Below are 14,924 nucleotides of genomic sequence, written 5' to 3'. Positions count from 1 at the left end.
CAAGAGCACGTTAACTCGGGGTGAATGCGAATAACAAACACTGGACACGTCCTGTACTGTACTTTCTCGACTCGCCACTTTCTATTGCATGATGGATTTTGCTTTATGAAACAAAAATACGCGCTGCTAGATTTAAAAAAAAGAGCAATATTCAAGCGGAACTGTGGAAAAAACAAACTCGACAGCTAGGAGTGTAGTTTTTATTGGCCAACGTTTTCTTTTTATATCTGCAGTTCTCGGCCACCGGTGATCGGAGATGCAATGTTTAATAAGCTAAAATGAATTTATTTTGAGATTAATTTAATAAACAGTGCAGAACCATGGAGATTATGTGTGATGCAGAGGGGGAGAGTGTTAAATACAAGCCCGGTGGTCGACTGGACATGAGCCACGGGTTCCTGAAGCACATCAGGAGGAATCAGATCGCCAGGTCTCTCTCTCTTACACACAATAACAGTTAGTTGTAGTAGCTAGTTATTGTGTTTTCATTGTACGTTATAGTAGCCAGACTTATCTGAGAACTATAAACATGTAGTTCGAAAGCTTAAAATGACAAGGAATATCTAAATGATTTCTGTTGGACGTTCTTTCATAATTTGAATCCAGTCCTAATGGGATTCAATAAGAATCTTGTTTGAATTAAATTGAGAAAAACCTGACATTCCTATGTACAGTATAATAAATGATAGCCCCACTGGATTTTATAATATAATAAATACATTGGAGATTATACTAGATATTCTTTATTATAACTCCACGTGTATTAGATTGAGATATTGTCTTACTACTGGAAATTAAAAGGGGAGTTGTATGAGTTTTAAAAATCCTGAAAGATTACCATTAAATTCCTTTTGCAGTCCTACAGTATTGCAGCTTGCTTCTGTCACTGGGTAAACAATAAAAAAAAGGTAATTGCATCTTTTATTTTATCTTACAATTCTAACTTTTTCTTGCAATTCCAAGTTTATACCCCATTATTATGAGAAATAAAGTATAAACTCAGAAGTCAGAATTGCAAGGAATTTTGTAGTTGCAAAAAAAAAAGTCAGAATTGTGAGGTAAAAAGTCGCAATTGCCAATACAGGGCATTTTACTTAAAGGAATAATAATAATAGTCATATTGGAAAGTAGATGAAATGTTCTTGTATGTCTAGTTTTCTTCCATTCGAATGAGCTTTAAGGCTGCTGATCTTCTGGGTAGTGTCTTCATACCCTTCATTAAAATTGAAATATGTGGTATATATATATTTTTTATCTTTCTACAGGGATGATTATGACAGAGAGGTAAAACAGGCCCAGGAGAAACAGAGGCGTAGACACACCACCACCCCTCGCCGTCCACGAAGACCCGACCGCCAGGTCTACCATCCACGCCATCAGAGTACGTTACAAAGGCAGAGAGAGTTTCTTTCATTATTATTTACCAATGTAAAGTGTGGTCTGTGGTTTTGTTGTAGGATCCAGTGGGGATCAACACAGTGCCAAAATTGCGTTTCAAACCTGTAAGACTCTTGTTCATCTTCAGAACGCGAATGAAGATCTTTTTGATTAAATCTGAGAGCTTTCTGTCCCTCCATTGACAGCTACGCAACTACCACTTTCAAGGCCCATAAAGGCAGTAAAGACATCATTAAAGTAATCCATGTGACTCATGGTGGTCTAATCTTTTATGAAGCGTCTCGAGCAAAAATTTGGAGCAGTGAACGAGCATTGGAGATTCATATTTTGTAAATGAAGGGGTAAATTATGTTTTTGCGCAAACAAAGACTCGTATCACTTCATAATACTGAGGTTAATCCACTGGAGTCACATATTACTTTAATGATGTCTTTACTACCTTTATGGGGCTTGAAAGTGGTAGTTGCGTAGCTGTCAATGGAGGGACAGAAAGCTCTCAGATTTAATCAAAAAGATCTTCATTCGCGTTCTGAAGATGAACGAAAGTCTTACAGGTTTGGAACGACATGACGGTGAACTAACCCTTTATAATGCACCAAGAGTAATCTAAATAATAACCAGTTTAATAAGCATTTATAATTGTGAATGTAATGGGCCAGGTTGGCAAAATGGCTTTTAAATAATTAAAATTGACAAAATATTTTTCTGTGCTGCTGGGCTCATGTTTTTGGACTCCTGGTTTATTTCAGATGGATCTGAACCTGGTGTGAATGCAGAGGCAGAGGACTGGAATGAGAGCAGCTCGGGTACAGAGCAGGAGAACAATGGCACAGAGTTATTCTGGCTCGATTATCAAGCTGACAACGGGCAAATAACATCGCTGATCGTTCACAAGGTTGGCATTGAGATTCTAATGCATCACAGGCTACAAAGAGTTTTCAAGCTACTGGATTAGCTTATCCATAAACGATCTGTGTTTATTTTATAAAATGCAGACATTCTACATTAGAATTCAACCAAGCCATGTAATAAATATATATAAAGTTGGATATATCTAACTTTAGGTTACACTTTATTTTAAGGTGTCATTGTTACAGTGTAATTAGACATTTAAGTACTGAGTAATATTAATTAACTACATGTACTTACTATAGGGTTAGTATTAGGATTAGGGTTTGGTTCAGGGTTAGTTGCATATAATTATGCATAATTTATAGTTATTACTATAGTAACTACATGTAACATATGTAACAATGACACTGGAAAATAAAAGTGTTACCTAACTTTATTTGCATACATACAGTATACTCGCATACATATACTATATAGCAAACAACAACTGCCTGATTTATTATGTCATCACAAAATGTTACTATATTTTTGCCCAGCTCTTTATCTAAAGTTGGATATACAAGTATGCCCATCTTTATCTGCACACACAGTTTACTAGCAGAGAGCGATATACACCCATGAGCCAAAACATTATCTGTTGTTTATGGATCACAACTTATAATTATGTCTTGTTATTTCTAGTTGCGTTTTCTATTAACGGTTCCAATTATAAGTTTTATGTATTTTGCTATGATGTAAACAAAGGGCAAAGCAAAATTACAACAAAAAACATATCACTCTGAAACGTCAAGTCAAGTCACCTTCATTTATACAGCGCTTTTAACAATATAGACTGTTTCAAAGCAGCTTTACAGTGATAATAGGAAATTACAGTAACAGATTGTTTTGGCTTTACAGCAGCTCTAGAATAAAGTTAGTTTTGATTGAATGATTCACTTCCGTTGCAGAGATCATTAGTTATTAACTTAGGCAAGGCAAGGCAAGGCAAGGCAAGGCAAGTTTATTTATATAGCACATTTCATACACAATGGCAATTCAAAGTGCTTTACATAGAAGAAATTAAAATAATAAAAAGAAATAAGAATAATTAAAACAGTTTAGAAAAATAAAATGAAATACAGTACAGTACAGTCGGACGAACAGCGGCACAGTGCTCATTCAGTAAATGCATAGCTAAACAAAAGTGTTTTGAGTCTGGGGCCGCTAACACGACACAGAACTTAGGGGCCGCTAACACGACACCGTTCTAACAGAAAACACTCAACGCGCTCCGGCCGCTCATTTGCACAACAACAGTGCCTGGTGTCTCGAGAACGCAAACCTTGAAATAGGTTCCAAGGTGCAAAGTCCTGTGAAATCCATGCTTGTAAAGTCTGACCATGAAATCAGTTCTTAAGTCTGAATCAGGCTTAAATTGGTTTGAAATTGATGCCATCCTTAATATTTACATCTGAGCAGAAGCAACTTGCGGTTATGGTAAGGGGCGAGACATTTCCCAAACATGCGGTGCCAATCACAACACACTGGGCCAGCTAACCAATCACAGCACATTTCGTATTTAGGAAGGAGGGGCTTCATCGAAACATGAACTCAAATCGATGCATTCGGGCCAGACTGGGGAGAGAGGTGCTGTAATAATGTAAAATATGTGAAAAATAATGTGTTTTGAACAATCAAGCATGAAAACATACTCTAGTACACCCCAAAAACAAAATCAAGACTTTGAAAAAGGGAATAATATGACACTTTTAAATATTTTATAAACATTAACATCATGATTTTCTGTAAAGATGCTTTGAAATAGTGAATATTGTGAAAAGCGCTATATATATTTGACTGGTCTTAAAGGCTTTTGTTATTGTTAGTTGTTAAAGGGGTGGTTGATTATGATTTCACTTTTCTAACTTTAGTTAGTGTGTAATGTTGCTGTTTGAGCATAAACAACATCTGCAAAGTTACGACGCTCAAAGTTCAAAGCAAAGGAAGATATTTGCTTTTAAAGAAATAATTTTTTAAGGACTACAACAAACGGCTGGTAGAGACTACACCACATTCCTCCCGGGTTAGTGACATCACCAACCCTAAAACTTACATAAACCCCGCCCCCGGGAACGCGATTTATAGATTATCATGACAGAATATGCTAATCAATGACTAGAAGATAACTACACATAAACTCATCAACTAACCATTCAGAAATATCCTGTTGCTTCTACATGTTGTCACTTCTTCTTGAGTCTCTCCATCATTGTCTGACTCCGGTTTGAACATAAAAAGGCTAAAAGTTTTGAAATTTTCAGTGCATGTCAGTGTGAGGTAAAACGACACAAGCTCTTGAAGCTCCGCCCCCTGTGCCGGGAGCAGCAGCTCATTTGCATTTAAAGGGACACACACAAAAACGGTGCGTTTTTGCTCACCCTGAAAAAGTGACAACTTTAACATGCTGTATAAAATATTTGTGGGGTATTTTGAGCTAAAACTTCACATACACACTCTGTGGACATCATAGACTTATTTTACATCTTGTGAAAAGGGCATTATACCTCCCCTTTAATGTATGTGTTAAAGCAAAAAACAAAGATTTCATATTTTTTCCAACCAGGAGGACAAGCCAGAAGTTATTGTGGAAAGAGTGGCGGAGAAGAACATTCTGGACTCGGCCATGAGGGCGGCGCTGTTGGCTCGTGTGGGACTGGAAATGGGCAAGCGGTGTGACAAATGCTGAGAGAAAGAGAAAAATATTTAAATATGAGCGAAGATGACGCTGAGACACTGTTGAGCCAGAATCGAGACTGAACTGCATTTCTATATGATGGCACCAAGCATGCAGCATTCATAAATATCATGGAGATTCCATGTATCCTAATATGTGAATATGAGTGGACTCTAACGGTAAAGAGAAAAGACACTGATAAGCATGAACTCTTGTTTGATCTAAAATAATATGTGTTTCAGTAATACACAGAAAATAGGAGCTGAATTGTTCTTTCAACTGGAAATGGGAATCCTTGCGTCACTCCTCTTCACACTTGGACCAGACGTTGGACAAATGTTAAGCGCTCTGGATCTTGAAGTGTTGACCGTGGCTCTTTTTACACCCGAGGTGACTTTCTTGCACTCGTCTTGTGAGCGATTTTATAACCACAAGGTCTGCATTGCCTCACTATGTCCAATAAGTCTGTATTTTATCTTATAGGCTTTCAGATAAGAATGTTTAAGATATGATTTAGGCTAAATCAACATGGAAATCAGGTCGAAAATGAAGCCTTACTTCTGCTGTGATGTAGTTCATGTAGATGGTACTGGAACTAGCTGACAAAGTTTAAAGAATGATATTGAGGTCCTCATTCCTCTGATATTTATATCCATGCATTTGGATATCTGCCTTTTCCTTTCATGCCCATATGTATTTATATTAAAATATTGATATAAATATAATTTTTTTCTCTGTTGGTGCTCATGATGTTCTGCAAACAGAAATGATCTATATGTTTCTTTTTTTTTTCTTTCTGTCTCTCTTTTTTTTTTTCTCATCTCTTCATTCATTGTACAGGTAGATTTTTATTTTTGTAATTGTATTCCAACAGTGTACAGATGTGTTATTGTTTTAGATTGCAGGATGAATTGTTCACTCTGTCATATGGACAGATGATGGCAGTGTGCACTATGTTTACATCATGTGCAAAAATACATGTTTCTTTGGCTGCTTCTGTAGTTTCATTCATTCAGCTTGTCAGCAAAGACTTTATGAATGGTAACTCACCACAGGAAAGCTCTTCAAATGAAATGCAAGGACATTTCTGACTCTATATAGATCACAGGTTTTAGTCTCATAATTATGACAGTGGGAATGCAGCATATATATGTGCAATTTCCCACAAAAAGTAATCCTGGCAGGGTGTTTCACCTTCTTTTTAATAGCATTATATATATATATATTTGATCAAAAAAGCTATATTGTGTAATCTTAAAGGGATAGTTCACCCAAAATGAAAAGTCTGTCATTAATTACTCACCCTTGTGTCGTTCACAACCCGTAAGACTTTCGTTCATCTTCAGAACATGAAGATGCTTTTAATGAAATCTGACCGATTTCTGTCCCTCCATTGACAGCTACGCAACTACCACTTTACCGCTTCAAAAAGTTCATAAAGAGATCATAAAACTAATCCATTTGAATTGAGCGGTTTAGTCAAAATTTTCTGAAGAGACTCGATCGCTTTATATGATGAACAGATTGAATTTAGGCTTTTATTCACATATAAACATTCATCAACTCACATCAGTTGTGGTCAACGGAAGCTCAAACGCGTTCGCTTGACGTGTGAGAACCAATGGGGTTCATTCTCATGTTACGCATCACGTTTGAGCTTCTGTTTATGTTCGCTGATCAATATTTAATTGTGAACAATAGCCTAAATTCAATTTTGTTCATCATTTAAAGCGATCGAGTCTCTTCAGAAAATTGGATTAGTTTACAATCTCTTTATGAACTTTTTGAAGCGTTAAAGTGGTAGTTGCGTAGCTGTCAATGGAGGGACAGAAATCACCCAGATTTTTATCAAAAAGATCTTCATTTGTGTTTCTGAAGATGAACGAAAGTCTTACGGGTTGTGAACGACATGAGGGCGAGTAATTACTGACAGACTTTTCATTTTTGGGTGAACTAACCCTTTAAAAGGTGTCAGTAATATCAGGGAGTGGCAGCCCTGGTTAGCCTGTGGGCTGCTTATTGCCTGTACTAACTTGGTTTTCAGTTGTAGTGTTATCTCAGGTATGTACATTTTGGCAATTTGACAAATACCTTCAATGAGACTCATCGGATTTTAGAGCTGGAATGATCTATTTTAGATATAAATACCAAGTAGCAAATGCTCTTATTCAAAGCTATAATTTGATATGGTTAGAAAGCTTTACTTTGAACAGTACTTTGAATTTGACAGTAATGCTACTTTAAATGTTAAAAAACACAAGTATCTAATCAGAATTTGTGCACAATGCACATATTACATAAGAGTACTCCAAGGGAGGGGCCATTTCCACAGGCTTTAGAGGCCCTTCGAGGGAGTGAGTGTCTGACACTGGATCAAACCACCCTCCATATAGTGAGTGAGTGCGCTTGCCCCTCGTGTGAGAGAAGACAAATGTTCACATTCCCATGTATCCATGCTCCGCCCACATCACGACCTCACCCGTCACGCCGCATCCTGATTGGATGCTCAGGGACCAAAGACATTTGGGGGAGTCTAGCACATGCACACCCCTGCACGTGCATGTCTCCATGTTGCACTTTTACAGTATTTTAATTGTAAATGTGATGCTTCCCATTCATTTACCATATTTTAAACCATAAGCACTATATTTTTTTGCAATTCAAGCATTACATAAGTCGTTTTTGTTTTTATTTTATAAACTAAACTTGTAGACACGGTGTAAGACATCGCTGTGTTAATATGATGTTGTCATTTGATGTTTTCTTTATGTGGTTTCATAGAGAATAAGACTAAAACATCAATCTAGAGTCTGGTGGCCTCATTGTACATGTGAAATTTTAAATCGCTTGGCCTTTCCACATGTCCTTGCATTTCTATTTCTCTCTCTTCTGGACATAATCCAGTAGCGCGTATTTAAGTATTTACTTCTTGGCTCTGATGACATCCTGACCTGCGTCTCATGTTCTTCTCACAGGATAACTCACGTTAGTCAAAAGATAAATGTGTAGGCTATTAACGAACTACACCATACACTTCAACGTCATCATTAAGCTTCCAACAACTCTTCCAGTCTTTATTTTATAAAAATGTTCTTAAAGTTTGGGCTAAATAGTTTGTAAGATCGTGATTAAAAACACAATGAGGCTGTGAAAGCGACTGGTGAGTGAGTTTATCTGTTCGGTCCGATGATGTTTAATGTCCCCGACATACTCTGTTGACCCATTTAGCCACTTGTTAGCAACCTCAATTATATATCATAGAATAAAACGTGAACATTTCTTGAGCTTGTGTTCACCACAGACCTTATTTCAAGCATTTAACCAAAAACCCATTTAAAAAAACCCATTGACTTCGGCACAATGGAAGCGGAAGTGCTAAAATGCTAATTTGTTTACAGGTTTTGGCCTATAAAAAAACGTTGTCCCTGTAGCCACTCTATTCCAAACAAAACTTTAGCAGTTGCGCAGTACCTCACGTTCAGAACGAAAAAGCTGCCGTGATTATGTTAGAGATCTTATTATAGAGGGTTTTCACTACACGTCATCAAATCCGGAAGTCGGCCATTTTGGAGGCACTGAACGTAAACAATGCCACTGAACTTGCAAATTTGGCTGATTATTGCTGCTGAAAAATGGTCGTGGTTTGGTCTGTACTAATCGGTCGAGTTACATTTCGAGTTCTATAGACTGCCGAAAGTTAAAGAGAAGAGTGCAAAAAACTGATGAAAGATGGCGTTTGTGGTACAGAGAGGCACAGCATCAGCCACATGTGTAAATGAAGCGTTGACTATGGCTAATATGTTGACGTGAAGTAGTTCACTATGGCTACATTCACACTGTCAGTCCAAATCCGATTATCTTTGTATCCAATTGGAATATGATCTAAAATGATGTCCACACTGTGCATCGCAACTGTTCAGATCCGATTTGGGTGTCCACGCAACTATTTGACAATACGGCAATGATGTTGCGTTGATGGAGGGGTTTGCATTTGTAATAGAAATGTTGTCTTATTTAAATTTTACAACATGGAGATGTGTATCCGCCGCGCTGGACTACTGCGTCTGGAGCCGGCTGCAGAAGTGTAGGACGCTGGTATGCACAACTCTTTTTCCGCGCCGGTTTCAAAATACGTTTCAAAAATAATAATTTTCTGCCTGTCCGGCACTTTGCAACAACACAGCCTTGTTTCGGCAGCGACTTTCAGCATGTTCCCTATAACAACGTCTGATGTTTACATTTTAAGTGGCGTGAGAAAGTCACATAAACCACGCGAAATCCGATCAGAGCGTTCAGACTGAAGCCGATTTCCTGATATGTGATTTGAAAAGGATTTCAAACCACATATGGATGTAGCTTGAAACGGATTTCATGTGCTTTTTTTTTGGACTGACAATCTGAACGTAGCCAATGTCGGGATTAGAAATAGAAGGAAGAATTGCAGTAAGGACTAGAGAAGCAAGCTCGTTCGGATCTTTACCACATATTAACTTAAGTTTGTCAAAATTTTGTGCTCTTTCCTGCTTACTAAGTCCTTCTCTATATGATTTCGCAGCTTTCATGTGTTTTTTCCGTGGTTTAGACATCATAAATTAGTGTAACAATGTGTTCAGTAGTACATAAACAGTGCAATCCATGCCGTTGTTTACATCCGAGTACCTCCAATATGGCCGTGCATCCGGGTAACTGACCAAATCGTGACGTAGGTGCAAACCCTATATAAAAGGGCTCTGGTAAACGCATCGCTGCGCTTCAGAAGGCCTTTACAAACCCCCCAGAGCCGTGTGGATTACTTTTATCATGGATGGATGCACTTTTTTGGGCTTCAAAATCTATTCCTCTATTCACTGCCATTATAAAGCTTGGAAGAGCCAGATAAAAAAAAAAAAAAAAATTTTTTTTTAAATAACTCTAATTGTATTCGTCTTAAAAAGAAAGTCATATACACCTAGGAAGGCTTGAGGGTGAGAAAATTTATTTTTGGGTGAACTATCCCTTTAAAAAGATCGGATTGAAGTATTTACATGCTTATTTCTTTCCTATTTGGATTATTTCAGGTCTACACTACCCCTTTTAATGCAAATTGAGCTCATTTGGATCAAGTAAGTGTTTACATGAAGACTTTTCAGTCCGTTTGAGCCTTCAATCTGATTACTATGGATTATTTGCCTGCATGTAAACCACTGTTCTAGTAACAATAGGAACTACTGTTGTTGTATATGGGGATGGAAAAGGGAAACACAAGAGAGTAATCACATGTGAAATGTGTGTAGTGGTCTACAAGTTTATTAAAGAAGAGTCAAGTTTGTCTTTATTAAATTGAAAAGACACATACAAACAGTCCTGGCTCCTCTTTTGTCCCGTGGCGTTAGGCTCTCTGATAACTGTGTGTGGATGATGCAATAATGGGCAGCGTGTGCAACCTCCAAATGGAGCTGATAATTGTGAAGGTCAGAAGGTATTTCCATTCCCAAAGTTCGAAGTTGTTACTGTCTGGAATAAGTGAAACATAACGCAAAATGATGCACAAAGCAACTGGTTTCCCATGTTCAGCTGTGTTGTATTATTGCATAATTTCATAACTGGGCACGTGGTAGGTATGGCAAGCCGTATTAACTTTTGTTAATTTCCAGGATATGAATTCTTGATATCAACAATTCAATTTTCACTAGTTCAAATTATAGTTATTGATATCAACAATTACATTTTTACTAGTTAAAATGCTCATTCTAGATATCAAGAATTGAATTTCAACTAGTAAAAACTATAATTCTTGATATATGTAATTGTATTTTCACTAGTTAAAATGTCACCATAGGCTGCCATTCAAAATCAATGGTTGATATCAAGAATTGATTTACTAGTTGAAATTTCAATTTCACATATCAGAAATACAATTCTTACTAGTAAAAACCTTTATTTTTGATATCAATAATTCCATTTTCACTAGTGATAATGTTGTCTGATATCACGAATGTGATAATTACTAGTAAGAAAGCCATTTTAGATATCTGAAATTATATTGATATCAGAAATACATGTTCAGATATCAAAAATTAACATTTTTACTAGTAGCAATTCAATTGTTGATATCTAGAATAGACATTTTTATTAGTAACCACGTCATTCTTGATATCAAGAATTCACATTTTTACTAGTAACACTGTAATTATTGATATCAAAAATTATATTTCTACTAGTAAGAAATACAAAGCTCATATGTGTATTCGGAATTTCAACTAGTAAGAAATCAATTCTTGATATCAACAATTGAATTTGAATGGCAGCCTATGGTGACATTTCACTAGTGTGAATTCATTCAATATCTAGAATGAGCATTTTAATTAGTGAAAATGTAATTGTTGATATCAAAAATTGCCATTGTTACTAGTATAAATCTAATTCCTGATATCAGTAACTATAATTTGACCTAGTGAAAATTGAATTGTTGATATCAAGAATTCATATCCTGGAAATTAATAAAAGTTAAAACGGCTTGCCATAGTAAGGCCTAACACGCTGCGTGAGTTTATGATTTAACCTTTAATTGAGCTGACAGTTATTTTTAGTAGAATGATGTAAGATACTGTTTCACACCAGTCAGCTCATATCAGTACTGTACATGCCATTCATATTATGCAAGATAAAAATATAAGCAAGTGAAACGCACTGATGGTGTTCCCTGACCCTTGGCAAATGAAACGAAACATGTTCAGTGATTGATATTTGAATTTGGAAAGTAAGCATGCTAGACGTAACTTGATCACTCATGCGAATGGTGCTTGGTACAGTGTAACGGTAGAACTGTGTTACTGAAGAGCAGAATATGAATATGATTCTCTGGGAGCTGTTTCTGTGCTGCATGCAACGGTCAAAAGCACTAATGCAACTGTTGATTCACCATTGAGCACTTAAAGCAAACACTAAATAATGCTAATGAAGTCCCCCTGTGGTTAAAATCAAGCTTTTAATGTTGTTTATATGCCTATGTGGTGTTTTTAATATGCTTTAAGACAAACCATGTGCAAATTCATTTAATTCGAGTATTTTCTCCTTAAAACTGCAGTGAACCAAAGACAGTCTCAAAAACACTGTTTGAAATCGCTGGTGTTTCTGACATCACAAACTACCTTGTGACCAATCAGATCACTGTGTGATCGTCAACGAGTGGATCTCTGAGCTGAGTGAGTGAGTAGAGGTGGGGCTCATTTGCATATTCATAGAACCGCGTAAACTAAATGAGGCAAGGGTGTAGAGTTACATTCACGCTATTAAGGCATGAAGAATTTTTTTCCAAGAAATACGTCATTTTGGTGATCAAAGATGAGTTTTAAGGGATAAAATGATTGACTGCAGGGGGACTTAATGCTTCATTTGAAACAACCTTTTCTAAAACGTAATAACAGTTCTAAAAATATATCTATAAAAACACGTTATTCATAGCTGTAAACTAAAAAGGTGTATTTTTCATTGACAGAGAAATACTGTATTTATCTACAGTAATAATCTATATTATACAGCAGGACCAGTGATAGATAATACTCAATGTGCTAGGAGTAGACAGCACAGATCAGCTGACTGCTCCTACTCATAAAGATGAACCCTATTAAGTTATGACCACTCAGGGAAACCACAGAGAGATCGGTAGCCAGTTGTGAATTACAAGGGGATTTGGGGGGGTGAAACCGTATGTTGCTGAAATGGTTCACTCGTAGAATAGGAGAAACTGCAATGCGCAATATGGCAACTCTCATAAAAGAAGCCAATTGGTAAAGTCATCACATCACCGCAGCTGCTGTTTAAAAGTTCCCATTGAAACAGTTAAGGCCCTAATATACTTCAAACGAAATTGAATGATGAATGGTTGTGATGCCATTTTGAATAAAATCTGGCAAAAACTGGGGTGTTTTAGTGGTTCAGATTACATAATCTGAGATTACATATAGGCGGGTGTGATCAGGGTCTCGATGTCTTTACGGTACGTTCACACGACAACGATGTACTAAAAGCAGAAAAGAGTTTCCTTTGTATTTTTAACGTACAGGCAACAACGGGAGAAACGTTGAAAACGCTGCATTCTGCTGCCAGGCCAGTAGTTGGCAGTGTCACTTTGTGAAGAAACTACACGTTTATAGACTTAACACATGCGCACGACGTCACCGTTTTCACTAATTCACGTTGTTGTAGTTTACACAGACGTACTTCTGTACGTTAGGGTTAGGGTTGGGTTGGGGACAGATAACGGTGTCGTTTTCAAAAACTTTGTAACCCATTTTTAGGCCCCCAAAACTCTGTTGTGTAAATGAACAGGGAAAAAAACACAAAAAGGTTTCAGTTTTTAGTTGAAAACGGTGTCGTTAAACAGAGCGCTGTGGCGATGACATATTCCTGTAGGCCGACAGTAACATCACCCTAGTTCACTTGACAAAAGGCAAATGGGATTTTTCCATTGGCTTTTGGATGGTAATCGCCACGAATGTCACAAAACTTCCCCAGAAATGAAATGTTAAACGTAAGGCTATAAACGAACGACAACACCCGTAAGCTTTTCTTTATTTAAAAACACTTCTCCTGAAAATTCCTTGAGTTAAAATAGTTTGCGGGAGCACAATTATAAACACAATAAGGGTGTGAAAGCAACTAATGAGTAGATGAGTTTCTCTGTTCTGTGTGATGTTTAAAGGGATACTCCACCGTTTTTCATATTAAACTATGTTATTCCCTTAACTAAGACGAGTTGATACATACCTCTCTCGTCTCAGTGCGTGCACACAATCGCTCTGGCGCACGGCGACACTTTGATAGCACTTAGCTTAGCCCAGTTCATTCATTAGGAACCAAACAGAGATGAAGCTAGAAGCGACCAAACACCTCCACGTGGCGCAGTAAAAATCCTCTCCCTCTCACTTCTGTCATTAGAACCAACGTGACTTTTTACTGCGCCGAGTCGAAGTGCTCCCAAGTGCTATTTCGCTATACATTATAGTTATCCTTTTTACCCGCTTAGAAAAGCACCACGTTTTATTTTGTGTCACCATACTTGGTCGTGTAACTACTCGTGTAACTGTATTTAAATAGGGAAAACGTGGAGGTGTTTGGTCGCTTCTAACTTCATCTCTGTTTGGTCCCTAATGAATGAACTGGGCTAAGCTAAGTGCTATCAAAGTGTCGCCGCGCGCCAGAGCGATCGAGTGCACGCACTGAGACGAGAGAGGTATGTATCAACTCGTCTTAGTTAAAGGAATAACATAGTTCAATATGAAAAAACGGTGGAGTATCCCTTTAATAATCCGACCACCTCTGGAGTCCCATTTAGCATCCTCTTTTTCATGACAAGTAAAAGAGAGAAGAAATCACAAGAGGGTCTTACTGATGAATTTTATGTCATATAATAAAATACCCTGTTCTTGTTTAACCATGTGGTGGATTTTTAATATATAAAATAGTAAACTGTATATTAAACTAACCATGTTTCTAACATCTAACGTTACTTCTCTTTTTAGGCCTAACATGATGATAACACTTTGAAACACAATGTACTAAAACGTTCTGTCCTGTGGTTTTGGATGTTGTATTGTTGCCATACCCCTTTTACTTTGGTTGTGTGAGTGTATAAATAACAAGTTTGGGAATTGAAACTAGACCGATGACTAAATTTGAACCTTGTGATTAACAATGAAGTAATCATTAAAACAAAGTTTGCTTTACCTGGTAACCGAAGGGTTTGTCTATGAAAACCAATCAAATTGTGGGGAAATTATGTAATGCAGTATGACATTTTTTGCCATACCTCCTTATTCTATAAAAACTGTTGTATTCGTGTTAGCTGGTGGGATTCTCAATGGAATTGGTCTGAGATCCTCCGGCCTTGCTTCTTCTTGGGGGAGATTCTCTGAGAAGGTCTGTTTGTCAATTATTCCTGCGCAGGAAGTAAGCTAGTTACGGGAACATGTATTAGTAC

The 14,924-nt window shown here is 37.2% G+C and overlaps 1 protein-coding gene across 1 annotated transcript; it reads left to right on the top strand.

Annotated features, from left to right (window-relative positions):
• Nucleotides 1-38: 38 nt before the first annotated feature.
• On the top strand, nucleotides 39-5,958 carry cUnh2orf68 (chromosome Un C2orf68 homolog). The gene is made up of 4 exons (XM_082171023.1): nucleotides 39-430; nucleotides 1,266-1,381; nucleotides 2,148-2,293; nucleotides 4,853-5,958. Exons 1-4 carry the CDS (start codon nucleotides 321-323, stop codon nucleotides 4,973-4,975), a joined length of 495 nt encoding a protein of 164 aa, XP_082027149.1. The 5' UTR covers nucleotides 39-320; the 3' UTR covers nucleotides 4,976-5,958.
• The last annotated feature ends 8,966 nt before the right edge of the window (nucleotides 5,959-14,924 follow it).

The sequence above is a fragment of the Leuciscus leuciscus genome (genome assembly GCF_965113295.1).
Source record: "Leuciscus leuciscus genome assembly, chromosome: 5".
In the NCBI taxonomy this organism is placed as follows: domain Eukaryota; kingdom Metazoa; phylum Chordata; class Actinopteri; order Cypriniformes; family Leuciscidae; genus Leuciscus; species Leuciscus leuciscus.
The sequence above is the reverse complement of the archived record's forward strand: the minus strand, read 5'-3'. Positions and strand labels throughout refer to the sequence as shown.

Excerpts from the sequence above, each read along its gene's own strand:
- cUnh2orf68 (XM_082171023.1), top strand. The coding sequence starts at position 321 with ATGGAGATTATGTGTGATGCAGAGGGGGAGAGTGTTAAATACAAGCCC. Across the intron at positions 1,382-2,147 it reads CTACCATCCACGCCATCAGA|ATGGATCTGAACCTGGTGTG; the intron begins GTACGTTACAAA and ends GGTTTATTTCAG. Across the intron at positions 2,294-4,852 it reads CATCGCTGATCGTTCACAAG|GAGGACAAGCCAGAAGTTAT; the intron begins GTTGGCATTGAG and ends TTTTCCAACCAG.